This window comes from Mustela nigripes, chromosome 4 (genome assembly GCF_022355385.1).
Source record: "Mustela nigripes isolate SB6536 chromosome 4, MUSNIG.SB6536, whole genome shotgun sequence".
NCBI lineage: Eukaryota > Metazoa > Chordata > Mammalia > Carnivora > Mustelidae > Mustela > Mustela nigripes.
Window position 1 is genome coordinate 46,594,020 of NC_081560.1, and position 11,739 is coordinate 46,605,758.

Genomic DNA, 11,739 nt, shown 5'->3' on the forward strand with positions numbered 1-11,739 from the left:
GAAGAACAGCAAAAATTCCAAATAAAAAAAAACAAAGAGGATACAGGCACAGCTTTAGACTGAATAAAGTCAGCTCATTTATATGGAAATTAGTTACCATGCATGTAAACTGGCAAAATTGATTTTTTTATTCTTTTCCAAGGCCAATTTAGTTTCATAATTGTTACTGGCATTGTTCATTTTATGGCTTTCTTGGAAGGTAGGATTAAAATTCTTTGGACTATTTTGGAATTCTACCTGCCAGGACCAAAGCAGTAAGACCATTAAAGAGGATTCCTGAATTGAAATGCTCATGTCTCCTGATAAATCAGGAAAGACTGGTGTTAGCAGAGGGGTGCCATTTTCTGAAATGTTACAGTTATGTACCAAGACACCGCTGATTGTGTGAGTGAGGGAAACCCCAAGCCCTTGCTCTTTTCATGAGTTCCATTTTTTGGTGCCTATCACCATGCATTCTCATCTCTGTGACTGGATCCCACCCACTGGCATTCCTCTTTCTTGGGCCCCTTAATATCTTAACTCTCTTATATCCTGCTTTTTAAAAAAATTTTTTTTAAAGATTTTATTTGTTTGACACAGAGAAAGAGAGAGACAGAGAGAGCGAGCGCACAAGCAGGGGTAGCAGCAGAGAGAGAGGGATAAGCAGGCTTCCCACTGAGCAGGGAGCCCAATGCAGGGCTCCATCCCAGGAATGCCCAACCAACTGAGCCACCCAGGAGCCCCTTTTAACCTGCTTTAAAGACAGACTTTCAGGCCTGGACATGGAGGTAATTGTATATAAAAATAAAATTTATTGGCCTATTATGTGTGCTTTTTGGGACTCCAACGAGTGATTTTCTACTGCTCAGCTAGTCTGGTTATTTCTCTTAGAGGTAAGCCAACCTATGCTGGTACCTGTGAGTTCTACCTCTTTGAAAACCAAGCTGATGTTATCTTTACCATCTTGAAGAAAGAAGAATTCACTTAAGATGGCATAAATCTGTGAAAAGTTAAAATTCAATCATATAAAATATTTCTAGTAAAGATAGTAACATAAGCAAAAATTTCTGATTCATTTTAGGTCTAAAAATAAAAAATAATGAAGTAAAATACATATGGTCATGTAGAAACAGGGCTGGAAATGATGGGATGTATTTCGTAAGTATAGCTTCTCAATGCCTTAGCTCAACATGGTTATTTTCTTACCTAATTAAGTGTAAACTGCCCAGCTTCCACACAGAGGAGAAACCATCTAATCCTCTTGTAGATGTTTTAATGCGCCACATTTCTAAGTTGGGTTGCCCACACTAATGACGATGCCTGTGCCACTTTAGAATAATTGTACCCACGTATGGCAGGTAGAGACAGAGAAGGCTTCTTGTCAAAGAGGAAACACGAGGAAGAATTGGCCAAAGAAAGAGAAACAATTGTGGGTGTCCCACCAACCATCCCAATAGTGCCCATGCTCTCCTTAAATCAGGAGAGAGGCTGCATGGAACCTTTTCAACCTCTTGAATCAGTCCCAACACCTATTAACTGCTTTTCCTTAGTGTTGCTATTAAGGACTGTCATGAGACCCAAAAAAACCAGCTCCTAAAATTGCAGAGTGTTCCAGACAAGGTGAATTACAGAACCCACATCCAGAGAATCCTGCCCCCCCTCTTCTCTTCCCATCACCAATGCCTCGTGAAGCAACAGTTATATGTGGGGGTAGGCTGGACGTCATTTTTAATGCCTCCCTTGGAGGTGACAAAGGAAGTACACGTATTATAAGACAGAAGCATTTGTTGCTAAGTGTGCCTTTGCAATTCATATCAGCAAATATTTGAACATCTGCTACACACCAGTTACCACAGTCAGCATTATGTGGAGGCTTTTATGATGAATAGAGAGAAAGGGGGAAGAGAAGAGAACTAGTGTATCGAGTGCCTGTTGTGTGCCAGGAATAATATTTTATTGAATCTTCAGGAGAATGCAGGAAAAAGAATGTTGTGTTATTATCATTCTTATTTTTTAGATGAGGAAACAAGTACAGGAAAGTTAAATATCTGCTCTGAGGCATCCACGCATCCTTTTGAGTCCAGAGCCCTCCTTATTTTTCTGTGCCTCAGGGCCTTTGCCCTTGCTATTGCCTCCACTTGGATTGCTCTTTCCCAAGAGAGCCATGTGGCTCCCTCTCTTCCTTTATTCAGGGCTTCCCTGACACTGTCTTATGTTTCTTCACAGTACTCATCACTATCAACATATTTTGTTTATTTTGTGTTCATCTCCCTTGGCCAAAGGGGCTTTGTTCGATCCACTGTGGCACTTTCAGCACCTAGAACAGTGCTTGGCACAGGGTAGATGCTTGATTCCGTATCTGGTGAACAAATGGACCATATCCAATGACTCATGGGTCAAAAACCATGTCTTCAAGGACATTCTGACCCAATGAGAGAGACTTGTGTAGAGAAACAAAACCAGGATGGACCAAATGTTTTAATGAAGGGGAGAGGAGAAAGTGGTTCTTTTTATTCAGGTGGCCAGATAGCTTCCCAAGGGGAGAAGCACAGATCTCTTCTTGAAGCATTAGAGGGTTTTCTGCACATAGAGAGGAGAAGGCAGTTCCAGGTGAAGACAGAGCCCCAACAGGGAAAGAGGATGGTATGTTTATTGATCAGTAAGGGTCCAGCATGGTTGTTCCATCAAGATGGGCAGATGTAGGACGAGGTCACAGAAAGCTAAATCCTGCAGCTCATGCCCAAGGAGCATGGATGATCTTCTGTCTGCAGGGAGGAGGCGGTGACATTTTTTGAGCAGGGAGATGACACGATCTGGTCTGTTTCAGAATAATAATAAGGATAAGACTATTCAGAATAACAGAAGCTGCCATTTTGTGGACACCTACTATGTGCCAAACACCTTATCTACATCTTCTCATTTAATCTTTCTGACAAACTTCCAGGGTAACTATTATTCTGCCCTGACTAATAAAAGTAGTGGAGATGCCAAGCTTTGAAGAAGCTCAAGGTCATACAAATAACATGATGAAATCGAGGTTGAAAGCCTGATTTCCCAGATTCCAAGGTGTATATTTTTCAGCCTTCCAGTAGTTCCCTAAATGACTTGCCAGAGTTCCCACTCAGGCAGCTGAGAGGTCCTGTGTGGGACTGGGCTGCTCGCTGGCAGTGTTCACTCGGACAGTCTGATGAAAAGCCCTCCAATATTTTTTTTTTTTATAAAGCTCTATGGAGATTCTAATGCTCAGCAGCCAGAAGTGGGGCCATTGTGCTTTGCCTCGCTGAAGGAAGGATCAAGGGAGGAACCTTGGAGGCAGGGAACCAGGAGAAAACAGTATTTTAGTTGTACATCAAGGAGATGTTAAGATAACACTGGTGGCAACGTGGATAAGAAGGTGAGTTGGTTGTGGAGGAGAGGACAGGGCTCAATGAAAGATGAATGGAGGGAAGGATCTTGAAACCATGAGAGATGGAGAAGCCATAAACAATCAAAGAGGATCCAGGTGAAGGAACATTCTGGACAGGCTAAAGTCCATTGCTGCATCCTCTGAGGACTCTCTCAGGTTTAGTAAAGAGCAACGCCATCATTCGCTAGCCTCAGAAACAGTCTGATCCGGGGCAACTTTGAGGGGGTCCCTCGAAGCCTCTCGAGCCAGAGACGCCAGGTCTCCTTCCTTGTCCGTGGGCAGCACACATCATTGACTGACTGCCATTTCTCAGTGAGCAGGTCTCAGGAACCGATCTGTTTGCTGCAGCTCTAAGCAACAGCATTTGGCAACTAGGCACAGAAGCTGTTGACCATCTGGATTATGTGTCTCCATAAAGATAATGAGACAGCAACCAACGGCAATGGTAGCCATATAAAAAAATGGGCCCTAAATCCTATCTTAGCTTCGAGTGAGAGTCTCAGTCCCTCCTTTTCCAGGTTAGCTATAACAAAACCACTGTCCACGGGAAAAAAAAAAAAAAAAACAACCCTCTGAGGCACATTTAATACAAACTGGAACATGTCACATAATCCGAAAGTGTCACTTCTTGAGTTTTTGTTGTTGTTTTTGTTCAACAAACATATTTCACAAGCAAAATGCAATATTCTATGTCACTTCTTGGGGGGTTCTGTGGGCTAAGAGGTGATAGGATGGAATTTGCTGCTGTAGCAATGTTCCAAATGTGTTCCAGGCACTCCCCAGCCCTGGTTGCTCTAGAGCACACGATTAATTCTTAGCACTGGAATGAGCTGTTGGGCAGAGGGTATGGTCACTGGGGAATGTGGAGGTAGAGGAGCTCTTGCTCCCCAAGCAACCTGAAGCACACTGAGAAGCCCAGGGCTCATGGAAAGAAGGTTTTATTTTGTTTTCAAGAAGAAAACTGGGTGCACTCTCCTCTGACAATAATCAGCCCCTCTTCCTGTGGATGCCAAGTGAAAGCTCGTTGCCTGGGTGATGCGGGAGCTCAGTCCACACCCACAGTTCCTGAAAGACCCTTCAGGAATGGCCTCTTCAGCCACTTCTTTCTAAAGAGGGGCATGCACACCCTAGAGCCCAAGCCAGCCATTGGACTGTGACACTGAGCCAGTACCCCCAGTTCACCGCCCATGTCTTTCCAGTCTTCATGGGAAAAGCTCTTGGGTGTGAGTGAGAATTAGTAAGTGTTTTGGAGGTCTTCTCCCCTGAACCCCACCTCCCACCTTCTCACTAACAGAGTGTCCAGTCTTAACGGGGACTGAGTCTCCTCTTGTCTAATGGCACTGTGAAAAACCGAAGTGTGAGGCCATGTAGCCTCAAGATGGTGGGTTTCAGGTGTAAGTGTGCGGAAGAAACACCTATAGCATGTGATAAATTGGAGATCCCCCCCCCCCATTTTTCTGATTCAGAAATCTTGGGGGGTGGGGCTAAGGATTTGTTATTATAAATATTCCCCCCAATGATTCTGATTCAGGGGGTCAGTGGAGAAGGGTTTTGAGGTTCTGAACTCCTTTCTAGAAAAACAGGCACAAGTTGTGACTGCTTGACCTACTGTCTGGGAAGGTCTCCTGGAAGGGCCCCAGCATCTCTGTTTAATTGGCACTTGGCCTCTTAGAAAAGAAAAGCTTGCAGAGTATACCGAGGGTGGCTGACTTGTGAACTTCTCTGCTTAGGGCATACAGTTCATACAATTCTGGTTTAAAGTTTCGAATATGGCTTTATTTATTTATTTATTTATTTAAGTGAACTTGAAGATAGCTTTTCTTTTACAATATTGAAACCAAAACTTTTTCGGTGACTTCATCAATGTTTGGGGGTTTAGTCTTGAATATTAAGTACTAGCTGCAGATATATGATATTTGGGGGCAAGATTATTCTTTTGGAAATAGCCCAGTGAGTGACAGCATTCGGCTCTAAGAAAGGGAGGGGAGCAGAGAATTCAGGGAGTTGAAGAACCTCATGTGCCGTCGTGGCGCTCGGAGTCAAAACCCGGACTTATCCATCTCTTTGGCCTCACGACTCTAAACACAGTGTTTGGCCTGGCAAAAACTTAGTATGTATTTGCTGAATGAGTGGTGAATGAATGAATGAACAGTCTACCTTAAATAAAATAGGAAGAGAGCTGATTTTAAGGTTCCTATTCCTCTATATATGTTTTTAAGATTTTATTTATTTATTTGAGAGAGAGCATGAGTGAGGAGAAGGTCAGAGGGAGAAGCAGACTCCCTGTGAAGCCGGGAACCCAACACGAGACTCAATCCAGGACTCAGGGATCATGACCTAAGCCGAAGGCAGTCGTCCAATCAGCTGAGCCACCCAGGCATCCCTTCCTCTACATTTCTAAGCCAGACATTTGTAGTTGCCTCCCCAATGTCCATTTCCATCTTCCCCATTCCAACAGTTCTCAAAATTTTCCAGTTCCATATCTTATATAGGGTTGGATCCTGATTGGTTGAGGGCGGCATCATATCACAACCCTTGGACCACAATGTTGGAATTAGCAAGGGATAAGATCAGTCAGCCCTGAGACTCAGTTCTAACACTTTGCTTAAACGATCAGGAAAGTAAACTGTCGATACTGGTAATCAAGAGCATTGTAATTAACATTAAACCTGAGAAAACCACTATTTAAAGTAGATTATCATCAAGCAGACTAATTTTCTTTTAGGAATAATCATAATTGGGATTCATGCCTCACAACTAGAATCTGATATCAAATAAGTCAAAGTTATGTCCAATAACAGGCAATAAAAGATAAGACATACCTAGACCCTTCTATAAAAATTCAAAATCATAATTCTCAGAATCAAGTCCTATAATATGGTAAAAATGTACTGCCTCCAGCAAATATATGAGAGATTTCAAAGTACCAAATAATCACTAAAGTTTGAAAAAAAAAAAAAAAGCATGTGATGGAAAAATGTGGCTTCCATAAATGATATGTTAATGAGCTTGACATCAATATCTAAAATTGTCTTTCAAAGGATGGCTTGTGAACATTTCAAAGACAAGAGCTTGCTGAGTCCTGAGGTTCAAAATGGATTTAACAACCAGTTATTTCAAATAAAGCAAATTTCATACTCTGAAATTTTTTGGATGTTCAGTTCAGGAAAATCCTAGTTTTAGTATATTTGGATTTTAAAAAGTATCTCATGAAGCTTGGCAAGACCCTAAGATTCCTTCTCATATTAATCCTCCAAGACCCTATACAAATTTAAACCTCTTCTATAAAGACTTCTCTAATCCCAGGAGGTGGATGAATGCTATATTATTACTAAAAAGCCATTTGAATTTTAAATTAACTGGTTTATATCTGTCTCCCTTACAAAACTATAAACTGGAGGAAAGTATGGATCACAAGTTAGTCATTTTTTACTCCTAATACTTCTCTAAAGACCAAATGAAAGGATGACCATCTTGGGAATAAGAGAGTAGCATGATCTTGGGAATAATATGGTCAGGTGAATTTTTAGGTGGCCCAGCACTGAAACTCAAATAATTTAGTGGTGCAGGACAGCCAAAAGAGAGTTCTTTCTCAGATGCTCTGAATGCCTTTAGGCAATGTGGTTTTGATGCCATGAATGGAACATCTGGTGGCATACTCCCTTCAGTTTTGGAATTAGGCATCACCAGAGGTCCTCAAATACAGTCAGGATGACACTTAGTCAGATGTAATAAAGAGTAATTTCATAAATGCTAATCAGTTTGTATTAAATAGCATTAACTATCCCTTCTGTGTCTGAAGTTTTATGATTTTAGAGCAAATTAAACACACGCACACACACACACAACTTGGTGAGACCCCCAAATCAAACTTAAAACCAATACACAAGCGTGAAATTGACATTGTAAACATGTAATTAGCCATTTGTTTCCTACCTTCCTCAGGACACAGAAGCCCTTTTAAGAGATATATTGGGTGGCCCAAGGCCTCTTAGCGAAAGGCAAAATGAATCTGAGCCAATGCCATCTTTTTGCTTCAGTAGAGCTCTCTGCGGTGGCACTCACTCAACAAATATTTATTGGCTATTTAATGTACGCAAGGCTGTGTGCAAAGTGGTGTGCAAAGCACAGTGAGTCATAGAACACCCAAGCCTCTCACTATGGATATTTTGTTGATTTACTGTCAGAGCTCTTCACACTCCATTAGGAAACAAACAAACAAAAACATCCAATTACTAAGTCATTAGCGCTGCCTTTTAAAATGGAAGATCAGAATGCAGAACATTAGATTGGAAGGGCCCTCAGAGACCCAGCACAACCCCTTTATTTCACAGATGGAAGAACAGACTCATGTAATAAGAATGAGGTTCTTCTATATATGCTGACGTGGGAAGATAAAAGCAAAGTATTTGTGAAGTGAAATAAGCAAGTTGAAGGACACCAAGTACTGCATAAACCCTTTTTTTTTTTTTTTCAAAAGGGCACAACTGCAAAAATACCTTCGTATAACGCATGTGTCTTTTGAACACTTGGAAGGCTATGCCTTCCAAAACTGACAGAGGTCAGCCCTGGGTAAGCAGGACAGAGATGCGGAATCCAGGATGGGGGCTGGCTGGTCAACCCTGAAACATTTCACTCTCAGCTTTGTGTATTTTGTAATGTTTCTCTTGTATGAAGCTTTGTATTGCTTTTGTAACACATATGTACATGAGCGAGTATAGGTATATATGCGTGTCTGTGTGAATATATATATTTATGTATACAATTTTAAGTGGAGGGCCAAATGGGTGGCTCAGTCGGTTAAGCATTCAACTCTTGCTTTCAGCTCAGGTCATGACCTCACAGTTCCTGGGACTGAGCCCCATGTAGGGCTCTATGCTCCGTTGGAAGTCCACCTGGGGATTCTGTCCCTCTACCGCCCCCTCCCCCCATTTGCACTGGTGTGCATGCTCTCTCTCTCTCTCTCTCTCTCAAATAAATAAATAAATCTTTTAAAAAATTTAAGTGGAAGGAAAAACGTCTTGAAAACTTGCAGGCTGTGGGTCAGGCTTGCTTCTGGGTTCCACTCTGCATGCCAGTCCAATGCACTCAGAGATGCAGACCATATGTCAAGTTACTGAACCTCCCTGAGCTGTGGTTTCCTTGTATGTGGCCACCGTCGCTTAGGGCTGCGGTGAGAATTTGAGAGCTCAGACACACAGCTGGCACAGCGGCTGGCACGGGGCAGGTCTCACGGGTGGGAGAAACAATGGTAACATCGATAACGATGGTACTAATTACTCTTATGATTGCTGTCCAGACCCAGAGCCTGAACAAGAACACGTGTCCCCTGGCTGTCAGCACAGCGGGTTTCCCACCTACCCCACTCCTTCCCTCTCTTGCTCTTAGAGAATGACTTAGGCAAATGATAGTAAGGAAAGAGAAAATGAGCGTGACGTGATGACAACTGCCTGCCTTCATGAAGTGAGCTGAATTGCTGACTGATGACCAGTTAGGATCTGTATCTAAGGTGCCACCCGTAATGACCATATGTTAGTCTTTGCTATCTATTAATATTTTCTGTGGCCAATGCATATGATATTACAGCTATAGGATGATCAGCTAAGAATGTAATTCACTGGAGGTCACACATTCACCCTTGCTGACCAGCTCTGCAAAAAAGAAAAGACCAACTGCAAACCAAGAGGCGAGGAGTCAGAATGTCTCTTATTTTCTAAGCATTCCTGAAGTGGGTCACAGGCAGCCTGCTCTTGGGGGTCCCGGCCAGGGGAAAAGGCTGTGTGGTCCGCTCTGTCTCAAATCTCTTCTTAGTCAAAAAAGAAAGATTTGGGTTTGCAGTGCCTTGATGTGGGATTGCTTGAGTGCATTAAATCAACGGCAAGAGTTGTTCAAAAGGCAGGCCGACAGAAGACCTCTGAGGAGAGTCTCATTTCAAATACTCACAGTATGATTTCCATATTGGAGGCTGGTATTCTTCAGCATCTAGAATAAAAAAGAAAAGAAATCAGTCTGTCAGCCTGAACGTCAAACTGTCAACATGTGTGTTCTTTGGAGGAACAACAGTCTGTCAGCAGTACTTGCGTTCTGGTCCCAGGGGGCCCTCTCTGCTCATTTATGGGACAGTTCCAGCCAGGAGGGAGGAAATACGCATGGCAACCCTCGCAGACCCAACACCACTCTCTTCAGATCACTTACCATGACAGAAATCAATTGCTTAACCATTTTCATAGAGCCCAGTAAATCAAAAAAGATTTTTAAAGCAATTAACTTGATTGTACCCTCCAGTAATCCTTTCAAATGGTATTTACTTAACTTGGCATAATAAACATATAATTTATCTCACAGTTTCCCATCAGACCTTTAGCCCATTTATTAAGACTTGAGGGCAAGACGTAAAGTGGCAAGTATGTAATATTAAATCTGGGAAGTTGTGCAACTCCACCAACTGAACTCCTACAATGACTGGGTCTGACAGCAGAGACACCAATGATTCATTTGGAATCGCATTATCTCCTTGAATTTACTCCAGTGTGTGACTTAGGAAATTTCTAGAACACCTCTCAGCAATCAGAAGTGTCAGAGTGAAAGAGTGAGAACAAAATGGAGAGGACGAAATTGTTATTCATCAATCTAGAAAACAGACAATGGGAGAAAATCTGCTTGTTCGGTCGATTCAACAATCCCAGTGCTAACAGCTGAATTTATAATTCCGACGTAGTTATTAGAGCTGTCCTGAGCTTGTAGCATAAGGCCTTGGTAAAACGTACTGTAGTTTGTACAGCCAGAGGGGAGAATCCTTTCCCTCTGGATATCACAGAATGCTGAGCTGGGGGAACCATAAGAGTTCTCTAATTCAGCACCTTTATATGAGGGAACTGTTTTCATCACCCTGCACCCCCAAAGCATCAGACAGCTATCCTCCCACCTGCCCCGTGTCCTGATGCTACTGTCACATATCACTTTTGTGCCAAGGACTAGATCTTCTCTGATCTCTTGTGCCGAGATAGTTTGAGAATTTTTCCCCTCCCGAGAAACAAATATGCTGTTTGTATAAAAACTAACACAAGAGTGGTGAACTTCCCCAAATCCTACTTAATTATAGCTGTGTAGCTTAAATTAAATTCTTTCACAATTAATGTCTTGCTCTCTGGGGTCCACCGATCACAGAGGTAACTAAATGCCTCCAAATATAGTTTCATTCAAATAACTCCATACTCTTAGGTCTGTATTGTCGGGAACCTACCAATGCATAAACACCCAAACACATGCACACACAAATACAGTGTGTTAATGATGGTTTGCGTTGTTATTCAAACTTAGTTTGCCAATAAAAGTGAAATTCCTTATAGTTCTGCCAAAGTAGAATAGTTTCTTCCAACTGTGAGCTTTTAACCCAAACAAGCCACTAATTTCACCCTATATATGACATAAACCAGTTTTAATGAATTAACAGGAGTATTTGTTTATAGAAAGCATTCAAATAAAATAAATCAAGTTGCCAAGTCCAGAAAAATCAGGTCTTGTATGTTAACATGTTGATGGCACTTTCAAAAATATTTTTCAAAGAGAAAGATACACACACACAAACCAGACTGCACAGAAATGCAAATACCTGAGATGTCATCTAAACAAAGCTATAATGTCTTATTATTTTGGATGAGATTTGTTCTGGCGAGCATAATCCCCAGACCCAAGTCGAGTTTAAGAATGGTCAGTACCGGGGCACCTGGGTGGCTCAGTGGGTTAAGCCTCTGCCTTCGGGTCAGGTCATGATCTCAGGGTCCTGGGATCGAGCCCCGCATCGGCCTCTCTGCGGAGAGACTGCTTCCCCCCCTCTCTCTGCCTGCCTCTCTGCCTACTTGTGACTGCTCTCTCTGTCAAATAAATAAATAAAATCTTAAAAAAAAAAATAAAAAAAAGAATGGTCAGTATCTAGAGTGCAATTCTCGGCACATTGATGGAAGGTTCCCAAAGAGAAGAAGCAGTCTTCTTTACACAGGTTTTAAATGGAGCTCAGATGCTCCTCTTGGCTCTCCTAAGGTCTTCTGTCATTTTTTAAAAGATTTATTTATTTTTCTGAGAGAGAGAGGGCAGGGGTAGGGGCATCAGAAGAGGGAATGAGAGAATCTCGAGCAGACTCGCGGCTGAGTATGGAGCCTGCCGATGTGAGACTCGATCCCACCAACTGTGATGATGACCTCAGCCGAAATCAAGAGTTGGATGCTTAACTGACTGAGCCAATGATGTGCCCGGAAGGTCTTTTTTTTTTTTTTTAAGATTTTATTTATTTATTTGACAGACAGAGATCACAGGTAGGCAGAGAGGCAGGCAGAGAGAGAGGAGGAAGCAGGCTC

The 11,739-nt window shown here is 42.2% G+C and overlaps 1 protein-coding gene across 1 annotated transcript in view; it reads right to left on the reverse strand.

The window, feature by feature from the left end:
* CHN2 (chimerin 2) overlaps nucleotides 1-11,739 on the reverse strand; it is a 290,379-nt gene that overhangs the window by 131,472 nt on the left and 147,168 nt on the right. The window contains exon 2 of the mRNA XM_059396655.1: nucleotides 9,329-9,367. Coding sequence (XP_059252638.1) covers nucleotides 9,329-9,367 — 39 coding nt within the window. The remainder of the gene's footprint in view (nucleotides 1-9,328; nucleotides 9,368-11,739) is intronic.